Source organism: Hippocampus bargibanti, linkage group LG01 (assembly GCF_051943395.1).
Source record: "Hippocampus bargibanti isolate YZ-2025 linkage group LG01, ASM5194339v1, whole genome shotgun sequence".
NCBI classification, from domain to species: domain Eukaryota; kingdom Metazoa; phylum Chordata; class Actinopteri; order Syngnathiformes; family Syngnathidae; genus Hippocampus; species Hippocampus bargibanti.
The window spans coordinates 8,788,140-8,810,959 of NC_142734.1; the positions used below are offsets into that span (position 1 = coordinate 8,788,140).

Sequence of the window (22,820 nt, forward strand, 5' to 3'; positions counted from 1 at the left end):
AATGACTAGGGTAGAAAGGGTCGTTGAATGAAAATAACAGCTATTTTTGATTTTTAGTCAGTTGCCATATATGTGTGGTTAACTGTTGGTTGAAACCTGTCACACATTTCCAGATGGAGGCTGACCCAGTGCTGTTACAAGCGCAGATTGATGATATTGCAGTGCTGCATACTTCCCAGCACTTGTGGCAGATGAAGCTCTATCTAGCCTGTGCTTGTCTGGTGTTCAGAATGCCCATTAAGACTCTCTTCTCCCTCAGGTAATGACCACCTGAGATATCAAAGACAAGTGTGCCTCTGACGACATCTCCTCTTCACTCTCATCACCATGCTCCATCCTCTCACCAAGTCCAACCCTCTCTCAAACGTGGCCTTCACTGTACCTCACACACAGTCTGCTCCAAAATGATAGTAATGGGGTAAACGTGTGATAGGGGTTAACATGAGGCGATTCTCCAATATTCCATTTAATTGCATGGTACAGTAAATGCAAACAGCTGACATAATTTCTGGCCTTCCTTTAACTAATTGGCCTTGGTTCGGAACTTGCCCCATCCAATATGGCTGCCAGGTCCACAGTGCAGCTATATTTAAAGCTATCCATAAACTTGCCCCCCCATACCTTTCTGACCTTCTTCAAATTTCTATTCCCTCTCGTTCCCACAGATCCGCTTCCTCCCTCCACCTCTGTGTGCCCCCCCCTGCCTGTCTCAGCACGATGGGGGGCAGAGCTTTCAGCTGCTCTGCCCCCAAACTCTGGAACTCACTTCCTTCCAACATTAGTAACATCGATTCTCTTCCCACCTTCAAATCCCATCTCAAAATCCACCTATTTACAATTGCATTTTCTGTGTAGCTCGATCTCTTGTCTCTTCTATTTATAATTGTATTTTATTGGATTCTATTGATAATTCTATTTTATTTATTATTGTATCTATGCTTGTCTGTGACTGTAAAGTGTCCTTGAGAGCTTTAAAAGGTGCTTGAAATAAAATGTATTATTATTATTATTATTATTATTATTATTATTATTGCTTCAATATTCAACCTAGTGGAGTGAAATTAATAATCAGAACAGGTATGGTGGATTTATGGACTTTTAGTCATATTACATAGAGAGTAAAATGTAGAAAAAGTCGCTTGTCCCTTCTGTTTGGCCCCCTGGTCCCCCGGGTGCTATTGGTTGTAGTGCTCATGCAGTCTCATGAATGATGCGCTGCTGGTATTCTGACACACTTCAGAGGGTCAAGTGTATCAATCTCTGTGGGTCATTTCCAAACTTCCTGTCTGTGTCCTCAAAACCTCATGGATGCATGCATCTTCCTGTCATGGATGTATGACTCACTGTCCCAGGAACACAGCCCTCTCCTAATCTTGGAGAGCAGATAAAGCTAATTAGAGGAAAGAGATTTCAGTCAGCACCAGTGAGGCCGTATACAACATTCTATATACCAACAATACAATTCGGTCACTAAATACTGCACTCAGATCTCCAAAGTGCACATCGATTTATTAGTATGAATTTTGTCAGGGGGAAAGTGTCAAAGTCAAGAGTCATGTCGGCCGACTTTCTTCTAGTTGTGCAAACTGGAAGCTGTTGCACTGCCCTTAACTAAGGCCCAAAACTAAAATTAAAAGTACCAAAATGGCACAAATTAGTATATTTTTCGGCTATAATTCAAACGCAGGAGCAAAAACTGTCAGGCAGCTCTGTTGGGTGTATGGTAGTTGACCTGCTAAGATGAAGACGATTGAGTGTCTGCGGCGCACAAAAGAAAAAATAAATAATAAACCAAAACACACACAACTGTCCACAAATACTTCACCAAAATAAATATATTTCATCAGAACTCAACCATCTACGTACATTGGGGTTGACTTGACAACTTGGCAGCTTATGTATTTGGTATAAAATTATGATACATCCATTCTTATACATACAAAGGAATATATAATACACGGGGGGAAAAATACTGTGGAGTTTAAAAAAATATATACTTCAAAGACAAATTAGAGGCAGCAGTGCAGCATGAAAGAATAGTTGCAGTTGCTCATTGAGGTTTGGGAAATAGTTTACACTGAGAAAACTGGTGTTGAAAAAAGTCATTTGGCTCCACTTGACTGAATCAAATTGAGTGAATTCAACAACAAAAATCTAATCGACGCTGCACCTTATATTTGTCAAACATGACAATTGCTGCATTTGATCCATAGATGCCAGATATGTGTGGCATTCATTCAAGTAAATCAAAAGATTTTAGATGGAAGATAAGAGAAGAAACGGTTCGGATAATGGATGGGTTTGATAATTAAAGCAATGGAAAAATGTTTAACTCCTTAAATGCAAAAATATTAAATATACGGCAATAGGTGGTGAGCAGTCTTGAGTAGGAAGCTTAAAGGACAACCGACGTCACTTTTTTGTTTCTTAACTGACATCAGAAAAACGTTTTATAGCATCTAAAATACCGAAAACACGCAGTATGATATTTTTATTCAAATGCAAAACACCAATAAAAATGACTTAAAGTGTCCAAAATCTGCAAAAAATTGAGCTGCGAATTGGGCATTTTCAGAAAGTCCCGCCCCCAGTTCGTGACGTCACGCCAAGACGTCTTGCATTGCTGGAGAATCAAAACAATGGCTTAAGATTCGGAGAATATGCTTTCTTGTTACACATCCAGTTATGAATATGATTCAAATAGTTCTGAAGAGGAAAGCATGCATGTTTGCAATCGATTAAAGAATTTATTCCGTGCCATTATGAGGCAACATTGAAGGAAAAGGGAAAGGGTCTCACCGAAAAAGAGGCACAAAATGGCGACCTCCTGTGGCCACCTCCGTTTCCACAGGCTGATAAATTCCTTATATGGAGCTTGGATACCCTCTTCTGGCGGCTTTTGGGTGCTACATGAGGTCCCCAGACCAAACAAGTACAGCAAATTACATTGACGTGATGGAAGGATCGCTACAATGCGTCTTTTTTTTCGGTCAGGGGTGTTCCGTTAGTGACGTCACGTACGGACAAAAACAAGACTTCCTGAATATTCAGCGCGAGTCTTAAAACGTAAAATATAGCTATATGCGGTGGAATCTTATCAAAATACGCTCAGTAGAAGTCATTTGAAGCCATTTTACAAATTATGGACACAACTTGTCGGGAGACGTCGGTTGTCCTTTAATAGTAAATACTGCTTTGCCTTTTGGAGCCAATTTTTTCAGTTATTGTAATATTCAGTGATGTAATTTCCTTTTCGATTGGATGCAAGGAACAGTATTGACAGATAGGGGCTTTTTTTCTGAAATGACACTGATTTATCTTCAGGTCATCGTTAACCTTCGGAGACTCTCACCGTTACAGTGAGTTGGCCGTGATGAAGACGTAAATCCTGGCGTGGAAGGTGGTGAAGGTTCCCTGTCTCCAAAGTTTCATCTCCACATTAATCAGGAAGTCTCTCGGACCCTCAACTTGTCTGTGTAAGTAAACGGCACCCGTATAGGCGTTAAGCTTGCGAGTGCTGAAGTAGTTTTCCTCGTTTCCCTCCGTGATGGTCACGATGACATTGTCTCCCGAGTAGGCGGGCGACGGTCCAATGCGGAAGATCTGAGCGGGGGTGATGATGTTAGACTGGAAACTGAGGTAGTAGTAGGTGATTCTCAGGGGTGATTTTTGGCAGTCCAGGTAGTTGGGACAGCTTATTCGCTCACAACGTCTAAAGATGACACCAAAATCCAAATGTCACACATACTTGATCCCAAAACAAAAATGGTGCCAGTTTTAAAATAATCTACTGTTTAAAAAAATACAGTTTTATATGTAAATTATAATATCAAGCCTGCTGAACATTTTCTAATTGTTTGTTTTTATTTTTTGTATGTGTGAAACGTCACAGGTATAAATTACAACATATGATAAGACCGCAGGCTTTTATTGGTCAAACTTAAACGTAAAAAATGAAAATATCTTAATGTCACGTTTCGGTTTGCGACCAAAGGGTGGCACTTTAGGGTCCCGCTCTCAGGTGCACAGGTGTTGGTAATTTTAATCAGTTACAGTTATGAGCATTCAATGTTGGGTCATTGTTTGTTTCATCTAGTCATGTTTTACTCTTGGTTTTGTTTGCTACTTTGGACCTTTTTGTTTTGATGACTGTCGTTTGAGATTTTGTTCTTGCCGACTTTATTTAATAGAATTTGTCAAATACACCCCCCCCCCCCCCTGTTGCCTTGCAAATCGTGACACTCAAAATCCTGATACACTGGGAAAATTAAAGTGTTGAATTCATCAAGTGGTTCCACAAATTAAAACCTGGATCCTGATGTATTTATATGTAGAGTACACATTAACATACAAATATATATTTTGATCAACGATATCCTTTGAGGTTGGTGTCCCACTCTGATTTTTAGGATACTCACGTGTCGGACATTTTCCGGTAGTTTGGCGGGCAGCTGAGAGAAAGGCAGCGGAATCCCCCTTGGATGTTGTAGCAGGTTTCGGCTAGAGAACAATTATGAGCCCCTGTGGTACACTCATCAATATCTGTAAGACAAAAGTTTAGTGGACTGGGAAATTTGTCATGAATACGGACTTAAATAAATCAGATTAGCGATATGAGCTCAGAAAATCCAACAAGTATTCAGTGAATAATCAAAGTATAAATGTTATTACATATGCTATGTTCTGCACATTCTCACCTCTGCATGATCGCCCATTTGGTGACATGCTGTATCCAGATTCCGGGCAGGTGCACTGGTAGCTGCCCGCAACGTTGACACACTGATAAGTGCACAGATTGCCAATACTTTGGGAACACTCATCGATATCTGGGAAGCATGGTGGGGATAAATCATGTCAAAATGATGATGACCTCACAATGACATGGTGTGAAACTTTATGAAAATGACTTTGGCGCACCTTCGCAGCTATGACCGTCCTCTCGCAGGTAGTAGCCCTGTCTGCAATAGCATTGGTATGAGCCATAAATGTTGGCACACTCTTGGGTGCACGGGCTCGACAAACACTCGTTCACATCTGCAGATGAAAGGTTGACGCCCATTACTGTCAGAAACTGTGTGATCAAAGCCTTTGCAGTGTTTCTACACCAACATGAAAGAATACTGTTGCTATTAGGGCAATTATGTGTTTATCGGCACATCCTTCAAGGTATAATGTGATGGCAGTCAGCTCTAAGTTCGTTACAGGACATCAGCTGAGGGATGCCGTCATGTATGCTGATCGAGGGGATGTAAATTAAGACACAGTGAGTTTTGTAGCAAATAGTCCTAATTTCATTATATTTTGTATATTTTTATATATACGTACTGTATGCTGCGGTTTTTGGACAAGATCACACTTTATTGCTGTTTTGTCACACATGTGTTAACATACTTGGACATATATTGTACTATATATAGTTATATCACTGTTCTCTTGAATAAAAGTGTGTTAGTAATCAAATGGTTTTGTTCTGTTGATATTTGGTATGGACTGTCAACATATGCATTTTTTAATGTACCATATCTTACGTCTGTGTAAGCTCTCAGTCGGACAGGAGTGGTCCATCGCTCAAAAGGTTTCTTCAGCCGTCATCTGTATTTCTTTGAAGGTGTTGGATGTTTCGCTCTTCACACACTCCTGACAAGCTTTGTCAGCTAACAAAAAAAATTACCGGCAAAAATTTTAGTTGGCTGACGAAGCTTCTCGGATGAGGAGCGAAACGTCCGACACCTTCAAAGAAGTACAGATGACGGCTGGAGAAACCTTTTCATCGATGTGCCGTATCGCACGCTATCCAGTCCATCTGCCAAATTTTAAAAATCAATGTGACCCCCGAGCCAAAAAAAATTATACACACACCTTCACAGTTATTGCCATCGCTGGATAAGCGGAAGCCGGTCGTGCACGAGCACTGATAGGAGCCCGGAGTGTTCTCGCAGCTCTGGGAACACAGACGGCCAAGGTAGTGCCAGCACTCGTTGATATCTGAGAAGGAGACCTCATTCAGGGAGTATTGCTTGATATACGGTTTATGTTTTTACGTTTATTGTATGCTGCCATTGACGTTCAGAGTAAAAGTCTGCCACAAGTAGGGGTAAATGAAGCTTCAAATCTGGTTCATGAACCAGTTGTATATTTTTGACTCCTCCGGGTAGCACCGTTGGTTATTGGTTATATCTATATAATTTTCATATTTTATTGTCCTTCCTGTTTTTATAATTTTTCACGTGTTCAAATAAAAGTCTTGGTCTTCATATTTTAAGCTTTTTAAATTATTCACTGCGCTTTGTATGCAACTTTAGGGATCCAAACAGCTTAGCAGTTGCGAATGGATTTAAATGCATAAGCTAATATCCAACATACCAACACACATGCGTCTGAAGGAATCATACTGATAACCAGTCTGACATTCGCAGCGATAAGACCCAGCAAGGTTGTGACACAGCTGGCCTTCTCCGCATCGATGAGCGCCGCTCTGACATTCATCCACGTCTAGAAGACACACAGAGACACGTTCAAAAGGTGACTATTCCTTTAAAGGACGACCGACGTCACTTTTTTGTTTCCTAACTGACATCAGAAAAACGTTTGATAGCATCTAAAATACCCAAAACACGCAGCATTATATTTTTATTCAAATGCAAAACACCAATAAAAAATGACTTAAAGTCTCCAAAATCTGCAAAAAATTGAGCTGCGAATTGGGCATTTTCAGAAAGTCCCGCCCCCAGTTCGTGACATCACGCCAAGACGTCTTGCATTGCTGGAGAATCAAAACAATGACTTCAGATTCGGAGAATATGCTTTCTTGTTACACATCCAGTTATGAATATGATTCAAATAGTTCTGAAGAGGAAAGCATACATGTTTGCAATCGATTAATGAATTTATTCCGTGCCATTCTGAGGCAACATTGGGGGGAAATGTCTCACCAAAAAGAGGCAGAAAATGGCCACCGAGCTCCTGTGAGGAATGAATCAGCCCGTTTCCACAGGCTGATAAATTCCTTACATGGAGCTTGGACGCCCTCTTCTGGCTTTTTCTCGTGCAACACGAGGTTTTCAGACCAAACAAGCATTGACGTGATGCGTCTTTTTTTCGGTCAGGGGCGTTCCTTCAGTGACGTCACACACGAACTCATCTCCAACTCAAAAACAAGACGTCCGGAATATTCAGCACGAGTCTTAAAACGTAAAATATAGCTATATGCGGTGGAATCATTGTAAAATACGCTCAGTTGAAGTCATTTGAAGCCATTTTATAAATTATGGACACAACTTGTCCGGAGACGTCGGTTGTACTTTAAATGACAATTATTGCGTGTATTCATGTACAAATGGCGGCTTGCAATGTAATAATCATGTAATAATGTAATAAAGTAATAATCAGAATCAGAAAACCTTTATTCGTCCCACAATGGGGAAATTTGCATAATAATGTTCAAAGTAATAATCTAATAATAATAATTTAATAATGTAATAATACATTCATTGTCAAAATACAATGGCGTTTGCGACACTAAAGCCACCCTCCTCGCTATTTCACAACCAAAATGCTTTTTGCAGAGAAGATATTATGGAAATTGACTTGATATTGCTTTTTTCTGAATAGCTGAGGAATGCTTTGCGAACAAATCAAATGTAAAATCAACATTCTTGTAAATCTTGCCAATCTGAAAATATGTCTGTGTGTAAGCCTTACGGCACTTCCCCTCCATTATTGCTATTTTTCATCGGACCCACCATCACACACTCAATATAATAAAATAATAATAATAATAATAATTATTATTATTATTAACATTTTATTTCAAAGAGATTTTTGCCGTTATTGAATTTACTATTCAATTTCATGAAGCGGTTGAATAAAATAATCACAATAATGAACTAAATCAAGATAACATTTTGGATAGACTGTATACTTACTTAAGGAAAAGGTCTGGCTCAATACGATTTTATTATGTGCAACCATTTAGAATAAAATGACAGCAATTCAACGCACCAATTTAGTTAGGCTGGGGGTAGGTGCATTCAGTGAAACACTACATAATGCCAAATAATAAAAAGAGGCACAGGCTCAAGATAAAAGTTTTTATTTGTGATAAGAAGCTCATGCTTGATTTCTTAAGGAAATTCCCATCACTTATATGAGGAGGTGCTTTATTCAAGAAATGTAATTTGGTGGATTGGGCCTGCCTCCATGAGGGAAAACGAAATTGACGCTTACTTTTTACGGATTATAAATAAAGTGGAGCTACGCCTATTTCTGCCCTCGTCATCATGTTTGGGAAATCTGGATGAGGTGATCAGGATGAGGGTGTCACTTACTCGCAAGAAACAAGTCCGCCCACTTAAACCGGCTTATTTCAGGAAGACAATCTGGATTAAAGTGTGTCACAGATATGTTATTAAAATACCTAGTGACCATTTTGAATTGCAAAATGAAGTACATATTTTTGTTTATCAATATCTGAGTGCATAAATCGTATGCTGTAAGTACTTCATTTTGATTGCTTCGATATGCTGCTTTGATACTACTTGGTAGAGTAGGTTCATCTTCTTTGTCAATGGAGCGTGAAGTCCAATTGGAAACTCATTTATCTTCATTGTTTTTGTTTTCCCAAGCAAGAACTCTTTTTGTCCTTAGGTGCCTGAACACAAGTTGTACTGGCTGTCACTTTTCATTGAGTCCACGGAAACTAATCTTGAGACAATATTACTTGATGTCACAACAAGAACACCTGACAAACAAACAAAAAAATCCAATCGAATGGTTTCCTTGCAATTATAATTTAGTGTCGCAATCAATTACAGTAATCCCTTGCTACTTCGCAGTTCGATTATCGCGTCCCTTGCTGCATCACTGATTTTTTTAACCTAAAATAAAGCCGCAAATGGCAGCAAAAGTCACTGCAGTAGAGTACAGTAAAACAACAGCGGGTCACAGAGAGCAGCATACAGCATTCATTAGATTTACTGTTGTTATTTTTTTATTTATTCATCCATTTCGAGGCATTACTGTGCTATAAATGCATACAACTGAACATTACTGCAGTAACCACCGGTTTCAACCATACAGTTACATCTTTCATCAAAAGAAAAAAAACAATGGCAACAATTACCGATTACAACATTCCTCACCCATCGTAAATTGTCATCCGAGCCTTCTGATGGACCCTTCTGAAACTTAATTTATACAGTAGTGTACCTCTAAATTTTATATATTAAATATAAATACGTATATACTAAATACAAATATTTGATCACTTTGCTGCTGTGAAATGTAAATTTCTCCGCTGTGAGACTAATAAAGGCATATCCAATCCAATCCAATATATACTGTATGTTGATAGTGGACTGTTTACTTTATTGCATTAGAGTTTTGTATTGCACTACAAGCATTTACTGTGCTCCTTTATGCATGTTTTGTACTGTGTTGCACCAAATTTGGCCTTATAAATATTTTTTCGTACTCAAACATAAATTTACCAATCCAGGGTTCGCTACATTGTGTTTTTTCTTCTATCACAGGTGGACTTGCCCACATTAATCGCAATAAACGAGGGATTACTGTATAGGTTTCAATATTTTTAACTGTAGTTACCCTCAATAGTTTTCCATTTTAAATCATAAATAATAATGCTTATAACAATACATGTTGATTTCATATTCCAATTGAAAAATATATGGATTTGCACTTAGAAGGTTGTTTGTTTCAGTGTGTGGATAAGAAAGTAGAACTTTTTCCCTCTCTGTATTGCTTAGACACATTTCAAGATGCAGCGTGGTGAATGAGGCATATGCTAAAGCTAATGTGTGTACTCCATCCTACGGATGGAGAAATAGACAGACGTGCCTTAGAGCTGTCAGGAATACGAGCCCTTCTCTCTTGTCTATTTAAATTACAAATAAATTCATAGTTCCATGCCCAAAAAGACCACCACGCCCATTTTTTTTTCATGATGTTGATCTTAAGTTGATGTCAAATCTCACCAATACAACTGTTTCCATCAGAACTGGTGTGATAGCCGCGGCTGCATATCATCTTTCTCTGACACACGTAGGAGCCCACGGTGTTGATGCAGCTCAAGCTGGAGCTACATGGCTCAGTGTGACACTCATCAGTATCTAGTGCAGACAGACAGAGGTGTCGTGGTGAGCAGACACGCCGACAGAGGTGGCGGTAAAATCACTCAAGTCGCATATCAAGGCAAATCACATCACACGGTTGCTCTGCTTTGGAGAAATGAACCGACCGTGTGTCGGATTTTCGCCATATTTCAGATCATTTCTTCAACTTCTTTTACAGTGGCGTCGGCTGCCTCAACTTGCCCCAGTTCCTGCCCCTGGAGGCTAATTCCATAGCATCAGTTTGTAGTCGGGTAGGACAGAGGATTGCCTTTTATCCGCCCCCCTCACAGCCCCCTGATAGCAGCCTCTCTGATCTCCTGCCTGTGTGGCATTTAACCCCCGTGTCCCCGCAGCCGGCAACTCACTCACCTGTAGGACACACCAGGCAGTCATCAAGGCTTGCATTGGAGTCACCTGCTGGCGAAGGCCGCACATGACGACACTGATCTGGGTTTCAACCCCTGACCCCCACTCACCTCCCAAAAATCCTTTCTTGTCCCAAAAAGTAATTCAACATTGTTTTACATTTGTTAAGACTTATTTAGAGAATAAGCTCCCTCTGTCACAGTTGATGTTTTCTAATTTAGTTTGTCAGCTACTCTTGCAATAAATTTCAGTTTCACAAAGCAAAATTACTGAGGCGGGGCCCTATAAATCATAAAAAAACTAAATATCCATCCCTTTTCTATGACGAGGATTTGTCATCAGTGAATCGTGACGCTGGCACAGATGTGGAAATTGAACCCACACTACCTGCACGGAAGCTTGGTGGTTTAACCGCGACACAATCAGTGACTCAGTAGGAAGCCAACTGGATGAATAACGGCACATACTCATGCTAGGACTACACCTGTAAAATTGGTACATCACTATGTCATATTTTAGTCGCCATTCTGTAAATTTAAATGGGGTAGCGCTTCCATTCAACAAATAAAAATATTTGACAAACTCGTTAGAACACCTGTTTCTGGGATGGCAAGTGAAACATTTACTTGACGCTCTGGAATATGAATCAAGCAAAAATAAATGAATAAATAAATAAATAAATCAACAAATAAATAAAGAATAAAAATATCTGCTTATTTTATACAGTTGGGGTCGACCTAAAATGACATCACGAGTGCCGATGGCCTGGGTGTGAAACTTGTTTTTGTCTCATGCCACTTTGGAGTTATGTCTTCTCTGATATAACAGATAAAAAATAACACAAAAAAATTAAAAATAAACCATCTCATCATATACTTGTAATGGATGGATTAGCACTACGGTCAACAATTATTTTTGTTCAATTATTATGTAGACAAGGTAAAAGAATCTCAACATTATTTATTACACGTCACACTTTAACATTTTGGCAAATATTTTAGCAAAAGTCATACAAATTGACACGCATGATTTGCTTCCGTGGCCCAGATAAAATTATGTGGTGGACTGGATCTCATCCACGGGCCTTGTGTCCAAAGGGTATAAGTAACGACATCATACACGGATTTATATATAATGGCCAAAATATTCCACTTGCTTACAAGTAAAGCCACCAGCAGCCATCTTGGGTTACAAGTTGTAAGTAGCAGTGGCAACAGAAGATGGCTGCCCCTGCCTTCATCTACCATGGCCAATTTTTTGTCTAGTCAAAACATTATCATAAACATCCAGGATCTCTTCAAGAACACATTGGTGGTGCTTTTTGTCATGAGCTGCCACTGTCGCCGCCGGAACGTGACACTTTTTAGTCTTTAAATTAAATTCCAAACAATCTGACAAAGATTTTGAAGAACCTTAACCTTGATGCATTTTGTGCAGGGCATCTCTTCTCTGTTTTCCGCTTAGTGTGTCTTCTTTTCCTTTCGGCTTTTCCGTTCAAGGCGTCGCCACAGCAAATCAGTGTCCTCCATCTTCAGAGGTTTGATTCGCATGTCTGTTTTGGCCAAGCTTTTACGTTGGATGCCCTTCCTGACAAAACCCTCCTCTTAGTGTGGGCTAAAGTGTAAAATATTTGTGCATGTACCTGTAGCACTGCATTGGCGCTTTTATGTGCATAAACAACAAGCTATATTGTAGTTATTGAAGGTGTTTAGATCAGATGTGGTGCATGTAAGAATCATCTCCTTCATTTACTTTCTCCACAAGAAATCTCAAAGCAAAGCGATGCTCTAAGAAAATATTATAATAATAATATTTTTCTGGTATTTTTTGTCATTCTTGAATGACTACTCACAAATAATAATACATTTCATTTATAAGCGCCTTTCAAAACTCTCAAGGACACTTTACAGTCACAGGATATTTTTTTCTGCAGGTGAGCAGCGGCAGCCACACGCACCAGCGTTCGCTCAGACTTTCTAGGTTTGGTCCGGATCACAAAATGAGATCTGAGCTGCTGCCTTGCGTTTGACTGCACAAGGCTCAAAAGGTTAATCAATGAGAAAGATTGCACCTACCTATACAGTTGCCTTGTGCATCCCGTTCAAACCCAACAGCGCAACGAGGTTTGAGGTTGCACCTGAATGAGCCTTCAGTATTTACACACTCATATCCGGGCAAGCAGTCATGACTGCTTTCCACGCACTCATTAATATCTGTGAAAGAGAGTAAAACACAAGGGCTTGTTAAAGCATGTCTATGATTAACTGCAAAAGGATGACAGATGAGATATAATCAGTTTCAGTCAAGTCATCTGATGCATTTAATCCGGACCGTAGCGCTGTGGTAATTAGTGTGCCGGCAGAGATAATCAGGTGTGCTGTGGAAAATTATCCAATTTCTCCTCATTGGTTTTGAAATGACTACTGTATTTGTTTCGGACAAATAATTTGTTCATATATCTATACCGGACACGTTAGACCAAAATGATCTTCAACTAGTTCGAATAAAGGCACACCTGACTGGGTATTTAATTAGAAAGAATGATTTTTCCATTTATTTTGCCTTGACTCAATAAATGTCTGGAAATAAAACTCGTGCGAAATAATGTACAGTATGTGGTGCTGAATGTATATGGTGCTGAAATGCATGTAATGTCATATGCCACCACTAGATGGGAGTGTGGATTAATGGAGTGGAGCTCTCAAGTAAGGCAGGTACAGTATTTCATGCATGTAAACGTCTTACAGCTGCTACGTTATGGTAGTGAGCACCCTAAAGGCATCCAGTGCTATCACTCATAATTGACAAAAATGATGCAATTCTCATTTTAACGATAGAAATTACCCATAAATTAAATGCACATCTGTTTGTTCTACCTAACCCTGCGTTATATTCCTCAAGAGTTTTCTAAACACCTGCCATTCAAGGGATTTACCCACGTCAATCAAAGGGCATCTGTTGCCATAGTCAGAGCCAAACCTCAAGGGGAATCGCTACCTGACAATTACAATTACAAATTGTGGTGCATATGTGTACGAGTGAATAATGCATAGACGTCGAATAGTTTATAGCAGTCTGCCATGTGCATATAGAGTTGGAAGGTCGTGGCAAAATACACACAAAACTGGGAATGTGATGATGACTGATGTGGTTGGAAAGAAGTCAGAAGCAGGATTTTTAAGTGATACTGGGGTGACCTTGTAAACAATGACAAAAAAACATCAGGCAATGTCTGTGTCTCTTTGAACCCTGGACTTTTTATTAAAAACGTAGACCAAACGTGTGTCCTGTAGTCCAAATACACATTGTGGTGCGCTGTGATGGATATTCATTCCGAACAGTGCTGGTAAGAGAATGAACGATCCAGAAATGAGCTGGCACTGGCGAGTAAGGTCTAATTAAAGAAAACAAAGGAGAAATGGATAATATTGCTCTGCATTTTTTACGTCTCCCTGAGGTGTACATTCTTTCAACGGTTTCTCCTCGATTACTGACAGACTGAATATGAACTCAATGTGGCTAATTTCACACCCAACACTCCAGGAACGTAAGACATAAAGGAGTCTTCTTGATTTTACTCCATAGAGCGCCTGCAGAGGCAAGCAGCAGTTCTGGCATGTCTCATAATCATCTACGACAACCCTGCTGCTGCTTTATGAATGAGACCTCTGCACAGGACACATTTATGGTGCATGAAACCAATGAGACATATCACTGCATCTCTACACTGGGAGATGCTGCTGAGATTTAGCACATTTATATTTGAGCCTAAGGTCATACAATAATTTTTTTAAATGTTCTTTTCAATGCGTTTTGTTCACCCCGTGGATTCACTCGATACTGCTTGGCGGTTGTCAAAGTGTAGCACACCTTCACAAATGTCTCCGTTGATTTGGTATCCCGGCGGACAGGCGATAAGTCTTTGGCAGACGTAGCTTCCGTCGGTATTGACGCAGCGTTCATTCAACTGGCAGGCATGTACCGACATACACTCATTAAAATCTACAGGAGAAGCAGAAGAAGAACAGAAGAGAAAGGTGTCGCTGTGAGGGAGGCTAATCCACTAAGTCACGTGCGCAAAAAGACGCCAAAGGTGTTTATAACGCCGTCAGACGGAAATTCATGTCAGCCAGTACACATGTATTTTGATGCATATTGGAATCTATGTTGTGTGTTGCCAGGACTCTTGGCAACGTCACGAAAATCTTCCAAACCTCCTGAAATGACATCAAGAATCTGAACTGGAGCCGAACTGTTACTAAAAAGAGCGCTGAAACGACACCATATTGTACTGTAATTGTCCCCAACATCTACACTGTCCATAACATTTTTTCTTCCAGTATTGTCTGTGCCTTGCCTTCACATGATCGTTCATCAGTCATGAGGGAGAAGCCTGGAAAACAAGAGCAGCGTGGCCTTCCGTTCTCTGGGGTGCAGTGTTGGTCACAAGGACCGTTTCCTGCAAATATCAGAACGAGATCACATGAAATGGACCAGGGAACATGGACAACATTGTGAGACCCGCCTGTGCATCAAACAAAATTACGTATTCCATTTTCATTCCCATCTTGTTCTTTCTTTCATGAAAATTAAATTGCATTGCCTGAAACGCACAGACTCTGACCTTTACCCCATTGACATATTCAAGAGATGTACAGAATGTAATACAGCAGTGGTTTTCAAACTTTGTCCTTCGAGGCCCGCACACAGAAAAATCAGCAGATGCAATGGTTGATTTGACATTGAAACAAGCAAAAAAAAAGCTCAAATCAATCATTAAACCATGTATCCAAATTATTTTTGCTCGGTTTTCATCATCTTTGTTAGGGTGAAAAGGCAAACAGTTTGGGATTTCCATAATAATAATAATAATAATAATAATAATACACTTCATTTATAAGCGCCTTACAAAACTCTCAAGGTCACTTTTCAGTCGCAGGAGAAGTTTTTCTGTGGGTGAGCAGCGACAACCACACGCGCCAGCGTTCACTCAACCCAGAAGTAGATAGAAAGCTAGCTAGCTAATAGATAGCCAGCTAGGCAGTTAGACAACTAGCTATATAACTAATAGATAGCCAGCCAGATAGCTAGCTAGCCGGCCAGTTAGCTAATAGATAGCAAATTATGAAAATATAATAGCAGGCTGATAAACATTAAGTTGTCTGTAGGTGTGAGTGTGGATGGCTGTTGGCCACACCAAAATCCTCAACTGTTTGCCCTAGCCCCTTTAACAGAAAGCTGATGTAATTAAAAAGACAATACAAACAATACATGGATGAAAAGGTTTCTTCAGCCGTCATCTGAAACCTTTTCATCGATGGACCACTCCTGTACGACTGAGAGTTTACACAGACAAACAATACATGATTGCTTTCTTGACTGACTTTCGCATGTTTCAAAATGTTGACCAATTCAGTGGTGTGCTGTGCATATCATCCCTGGGCCTTCAGTAGTGCTACGTCTGAATCAATCCAAGCTGCGACTATAAATAAATTGTGTGGTGTGATTTACTAGAGGGTCCCATTAGCCAGGAAATAACTGTCATTAAACTGTTCAAGTTTTTAGCATGAACGTGTGGATTCATGGTCAGAAGTCGCTCGTTCACACCGCATAGAAGATTGAACAGGATTGGGAAGCATTTACAACCTTTTTTAATTTTGTCTTGAAAAGTGTGTCTTGAAATGGCTTCAAGAGTAAATCTGCAACCAAATCAATTTCTTCTCCTACTTCAGCTATTGTGGGTTGACAAAGCCGCAATTAAATCATGCCACAGATACAGTGAGCGAGCTCTTGCCAGTATGCTCTTGTCACTTAGTGGCTGGTGATATTATGATTGACTGGTGACTAGCCAATCATACTTTGCGAAAACTGTGACGTAACCCTGCAAGCAGGCCAGGCGCGTCACCAATTCCAAATCTGATTGGTTAAAGTAGCAGACATTAGTTAAAGCAACAGTCATTGACACCGCATTAAATGCTCCAGGGCCCGCAAAACTGATTGTGAAGGCGTCCAAGTAGATTTCCAACCCTGGTAACAAATGATGGCTGAAATGTGATTGGTTAAATGCTTAAATACAAAAACTCACACCAGGAAGCAGCACAACGGGGGAAAAGCAATGCTAGGAAGTTGAAAGACAATTTGGAATTATTTAATAAGAATTTATGGACAAAATATAATTAATTAGTATGTAATTCACATATTTTTAGGCCAGCAGAGAAGGCTTTGCAGGCCCGGAAGGCCCGCCATTGATTTTTGCGTATGCGGCCCTCAATCAAAAAGGTATGGACAGCCCTGGCCTAGAACGCCCAACATTGACTTTTGCAATCCCAAATGACACCGCCATTTTAAATGACATCACCCTTGATACGCACTAGAGTGCTGAATTAGAAGGAAAGGGCGACGGAAAATATTGCGTCTCGACTGTCTAACCTTCACAGGGGTTGAGTGTCACCAAAGGCTGGGTGGGTGGTGTAAAAGAGGTGGTGGGCTCCACTCCCTGCCTGTCATCCTCCTTCAGGTTGTTCTCTTCATCCACTGTCTCTGCGGAAACATAAATAATCTCAACAGAGGCACAAGGGATTACACTGTAATCAAGAAGTCTGCCTTGCCTAATCGCGTCTTAGTTTAAAGGTTTACAGCGATTTCGGCTTTTTCATTTGAGGACATAATGCGGGCAACCATAGGAAAATATGTAAGAGCAGTGAAGGTGCAGGAGGAAAACGAATTGCAGACAGACAAACATTTGCCTTTATTGGCGAGCCCCATCTTTGACTGTAATTTTGCATCCTGGCGAGACAGGTTTGTGTTGGCCAAAGTGTTGTTGATCAAGTCGTGAATGATCCCATCCAACATTATCGGCAAAATACCTCTCACAACTGGACATGTGAGTGGGCCTCCTGTTTTTACTTCGTGCAAATTTTTCCCATTGGCGTATATCGTTTTCATCAAAGACTGTGAACGCCTTTTGTCAACCGGCAAGCCATGTTTTGTCAAGAAGGGCTGGAGGTCCAGGAAAGGGATTTGAATAACCACGAGGAGGTGGTATTGGGACTCGCAAGGGACCGAGAAAAAAAGCACGTAGAAAAATGACATTGTGTTTTCTTTGCTGACTCTCAATCACATTTGAGCGGACAGACACTTTTCCTGCTTATGTGCTCCATTGGAAATGTCTGCTAGCACCTCATAAAATGTTACCTTGGGCACAACTGAAGGCATCCTCTTGGAGAACATATCCCGGGAAACACTCGCAGCGGAAAGATCCTGCTGTGTTTACACATCTGTGGTGGCAGATGTTGCTCTCATAGATCAGGCACTCGTCCATGTCCTCCACCTCAATCGGCCCCTCCAAAACATTCTCCCCGTGTTTCTCTTCTCCAATAGAAAAGGCCTCATTCGCATAAAATCTGTCAGACACTGTACCAAACAGTTTTTACATACATACATTACTTTATGAGGTCACAACTTACCATCTGCACAGAAATCCAATATAAAACAATATACAGTCTCGTTATATCGATATTCAAGGGAGTCCGAAAAAATATCGATGTAACCAGGACTATCGATATATCCGACCCTGTTTGCATGTAATTTTCTCCGTGCGTGCATAGAAATAGTATCGATATAACCGGGACTATCGATATATCCGATATCGATATAACGAGACTTTACTGTATATATATATATATATATATATATATATATATATATATATATATATATATATATATTATAAATACAACAATAGTACCTTACCATCCTCTTACAATCAATAGAATACTGCATCTTTGATCTGCAGAATCAAGGGCATTACTCAGGCAACTATTTGGATTTCAACTGAAACAATTTCCAAACTTCAAGCGATACACACCAAGGCAAACCTCGGAAGAGGAAAGCGGAAAACTAAAGCAGGTAGGGTACTCCATCTCTTCGAATTAAGCAAGCAGGTTGGACAGGGTGTGATTGCACTTTGTTCTTGGAGGCCATTAGAGCCGTGTTGGGTGACCTGCTTCTTTTAAATGCCAAGAAAACAGATCACCTTTGGTCCGAAGCCGTACATTTTGCCGACAGTGCATCGATTGAATGCTTTCACCTCTTGGCATGAAACACATACGATGCCTGTGTTTCGTTTTATGTTTGTTTATTTATTTTTTGATGGGGCGGGTCTGCATTTTTTATTCCTACCTTTTTTCGGTGGTAAAGTGGCACCAAGAGCGGGCTTCTCTTTGACAGCATGCCAGCTGTCATGACCACGGTCCGGTGTTTCCACCTCCCTCTCGCAGCATAGGAGGAAAACGTGTCTGCAGGGGAGTCCCATGTGTCGGTGGGCTTTGCACTCGTGACCCTCACTGCGGAACTTTAACCCCAGAGAGCAGCAGTCACAGCACTCCTGGTGGTCATAAACTCTCATGACGTACGCGGTATGTTTCCTGGATGTACGTGGATGTGTGTGTGTGTGTGTGTGATATGTATTAAAATTAGTTTGAGGGTTAAGTGAATGACCTTCTGTGCTAATATAAAAGGCATTTTTACAGCCAGTATTGTGAGTAGGCTCTCCTAAAAGAAATATATCTTGCTATTTGCTTCAGAAATGATCCTCCAAACGATACTCTTACTCTCTCTGATGGTAAATCACCCGCCCCTCCCCCATGAGATTATTGTCATTCATGTGACCAGTCGCAAAATATATGCATTGATTCAGCCTATACAACAATCAAGGTGGGAAATGAAGAAATCGGTTTGTTCTATCAAAAGTTTGTTTGATGAATTCATCTGGGAATAATATGATAGAAATCTGAGGGAAAATTGGAGATACCCAAAAATACTTGATCAGGAATACATTGCAGTCAAACAAAACCCTTGACTTCATTGAAGCATCAGTACACCAGTACATCGACAGAATTCTGATGAAGTCTGCAAATGGTGATTTGAAAGCAGCCCTACGGAGAGTTGACACTGCTCTGCTGGTATGTTATTGAATGAGGGAAGAGGAATGTAACTTGAATGTATACAATTCCAAAGTCTCTACATTCTCACACCAAATGATTCCATCCATTTCCTGAACCCTTTTCTTCAATTACAAAAAGGTCAGACAAATCTTCAGAAGGTCTCATATGAAGATAGCAAAGCTCGTGAGGCAATGGGAAGAGTCAGTTGTCTAAATTAAATAAGGCCATTGACCAAAGACTTCAACTATTTGTTTAATCATCAGAGAAGAGGCCCGACTCAGAAGCCTCAAGTCTTCTGTGACTGCAGTAATGTAATTGTCGATTGCTAATTTGGTTGAGCCTAACTTGGAAATTTAAACCTTTACTTTGAAGCCAGTGAACTGTATTCGCCCTTAACTGCTGCATCAGCACAGCGACTTGCCTTGTAGGAAGAAAGTCCACATGTATCACTGGCCTCCTCCACACACATATCTTGGTCTCTTGCTGCACTGATTCCAGCCAAACATTGGCTCTCTCTCAGGGAGCCGAGGCAGCACTGTTGCTGAGACGTCCTGGCAGACAGGAAAAAAAAAGCACATCAGAGAAAAGGACAGCTGAGACATTCAAAGACGGAGGCTCTACAGAAATGAGCAGGCAGTCTATTCTTTCCATACACACTGATCAAAAATAGTTCACTGAAGAACTTGACAAGATCTTTTTAAGAAGTGTACCTGCTGTTGGTTGAAAATAACAGTGGTTACAAACTAAAGTCGGTCAAAAACACAATGTGACAAAATTTGCAATACTGTCTGAATTGCTCAACACAGTTTTTTTTGCCTAAAAGTTTATTCAAGTTTGGTTGTTGTTATTTTGAGTGTATTAATTTGAAATACCAAATCTATGGCAACTTTAAATTCTGGGGTGTGAAGTTTGTTACACACAGAAAAAAAATCAATCCATATTACTACCACAATTGATCATCCACCCATTATCTTAACCACTTTTTCCTCAGTAGGCTCACAGGGGGGTGCTGAAGCCTATCCCAGTCATCTTCGGGCACTCAGCGGGGGTCAAGTACTGAGTGATCTGCGGTTCAAATGTTCAAATGAAGTGAGAAGATTGTCTCACCAGCAGATGGACTGTCTGTCTTGAGTGGGCGGATCCATGTTGTTGCAGTGGCCATTAACTGAAGCCCATTTTGCCCCTGTCTCACAGCAGGCTTCCACCACCTCCATCACTGACACTGAAACACACAAAGACGCACACACGCACGCGCGCACACACACACACACACACACACACACACACACACACACACACACACACACACACACACACACACACACACACACACACACACACACACACACACACACACACACACACACACACACACACACACACACACACACACACACACACACACACAGTGATTTTTTTTCTGACTCTGTGTTTCATATTTTTGAAACATTGCATACAAATGAAAGTTGAAGTGCTGCCTCAGCCGTTTGAATGGCTTAAGTGAAACCAGTCCGATACTTTTGATACGGCAGCAAATATCATGCTTGCGGACAGATACTAAGAGTTAGTACTGTATTCAGCGATGGCACGCTGAGGCAAGCATTTTGTTCTCAGATTTTCTAACCCTCAGATTCAATTGGCAGTGAAAAGCATGAATAATGCTGAAATTACATTCAGGGCAAAATTGGACTTATTTACAACATCTGGCCTAATCAGCGCAGTAGCATAGGAAAGGGTAACACATTAGCACTTCCTTTCAAACTGGGTCAAGGAGCAGACGAAGCAAAAACACATTATTCAGTTTACCGGGTAACTGACGGTAGATTCCAGCTTCAGGATAAAATGCCTTCGTGCTTTTCTCAGGCAACATGTAGTTTCAAAATTTCAAAATATCTTTCATATGCAATGATAACCCTGTTGTGTGTGTGTGTGTGTTGGTGTGTGTGTGTGTGTGTGTGTGTGTGTGTGAAACTTTGCCCGGTCATACATTTCTGACATTCAATTTCTGACATCATTTTACTCCCACTTGCAATAAAAAAGGATGACATTTCATAAGAACATTCATGACTCATGGTGTGTTAGCAGTCCAGTAGCTGCTTGACCAAACTGGCGATCAAGTTTCAAAACTATTCAGCCATTTTTTGTTGCAATTATCCTATTTGGGGCCTTGGAGGTTCTGGGTGCCGCCTTAAACTGGTTATATGGTGAAATTGTGATGTTGTTTTGTGAACTTCAACTGTATGTGTTAATCATCAACTGTACAAAGTCAAAGCTAACCATTGAAGTGCTCAAACGTAACAAAGAAACAGTGAACCAGAAACTTACATCGGCCACTATATTTTTAGCTTTGTGCTGTTCGACAAACTATTGTGAACAGACAAAACAAATCGAGACGAGGAAAGCCTTTTCAGTGTGCGTGCGTGTTTTGTGTGTGTGTGTGTGTGTGTGTGTGTGTGTGTGTGTGTGTGTGTGTGTGTGTGTGTGTGTGTGTGTGTGTGTGTGTGTGTGTGTGTGTGTGTGTGTGTGTGTGTGTGTGTGTGTGCAGACTGTTGAGAATAAATAAATAAGTGAACAAACAGATCAAATGGCAATTTTTTTGGTGAACAAACCAATACCATATCATTCTATCATCTCAGACTGCCTGGGGCATATTCGAGTTTTAAACCTCTATACCCACCTTTCTCTAACAAGCTTATTTACATAGTAAAGGCCAGTCAGTCAATATCTGTCATTGAAGTGACTGCTGAAGTACACAAAATTTTAAGAGGTAGAACACAGAAATCTAAGATTACAGCCCAAATAAGAATTATTATCAATTATGATGTAAAACCACAGCAGTTGAGACATGGTACAGAACAGTGGTCGGCAAGACGTGGCTCCCGAGCTGCATGTCGGTCTTTAGCCGCGCCCAATGGCTTCCTGTGTCATCTCCCTCAACTGAGCTTTTACACCGGCCAAATTGTTGGTACCCTTTTGTGAAAACAGAAACTCCCCACATGTCACAAGGACATTTTCCAAGAGGCCTCATGCTTTATTCTACATTCAGGCTCAAGTTACTTTGGTGATGAGTGTGGGTGCAATATTCTTCATCAAAAACCGTACAACAATTTTGTCCTTGAGCAGAGAATGAGCAGCATCTTTCTTCTTCAAACCCATCATCATATTTGACATTGTATTCAGCAAAAAGTATACCACATACTTGCCTTTTGCCCAAATCCAAACCAGTGACATCAGTCTCTTGGAAAATATGTAGGCAAAATAACAACCAACATGTACAACTCTCAACATGCCTGGAGAGTCGTAAAGCCAGCCACATCCTGCCACTCATCAAGTCTGTTAGGTGGACTCAGCGTTTGTGATGAGTTACCATTCAGTTGGA

The 22,820-nt window shown here is 40.5% G+C and overlaps 1 protein-coding gene across 1 annotated transcript in view; it reads right to left on the bottom strand.

The window, feature by feature from the left end:
* Positions 1-2,137: 2,137 nt before the first annotated feature.
* fbln2 (fibulin 2) overlaps positions 2,138-22,820 on the bottom strand; it is a 29,501-nt gene continuing 8,818 nt past the window's right edge. Inside the window, exons 3-17 of the mRNA XM_088994404.1 lie at positions 20,549-20,663; positions 19,863-19,992; positions 18,678-18,882; positions 17,691-17,909; positions 16,926-17,036; positions 14,854-14,955; positions 14,367-14,498; positions 12,572-12,709; positions 9,993-10,127; positions 6,364-6,492; positions 5,860-5,985; positions 4,918-5,034; positions 4,698-4,826; positions 4,419-4,542; positions 2,138-3,712 (exon numbers count right to left, since the gene is read on the bottom strand). Of these exons, the coding sequence (XP_088850530.1) occupies positions 3,355-3,712; positions 4,419-4,542; positions 4,698-4,826; positions 4,918-5,034; positions 5,860-5,985; positions 6,364-6,492; positions 9,993-10,127; positions 12,572-12,709; positions 14,367-14,498; positions 14,854-14,955; positions 16,926-17,036; positions 17,691-17,909; positions 18,678-18,882; positions 19,863-19,992; positions 20,549-20,663 (2,270 nt within the window). The 3' untranslated portion in view covers positions 2,138-3,354. The remainder of the gene's footprint in view (positions 3,713-4,418; positions 4,543-4,697; positions 4,827-4,917; positions 5,035-5,859; positions 5,986-6,363; positions 6,493-9,992; positions 10,128-12,571; positions 12,710-14,366; positions 14,499-14,853; positions 14,956-16,925; positions 17,037-17,690; positions 17,910-18,677; positions 18,883-19,862; positions 19,993-20,548; positions 20,664-22,820) is intronic.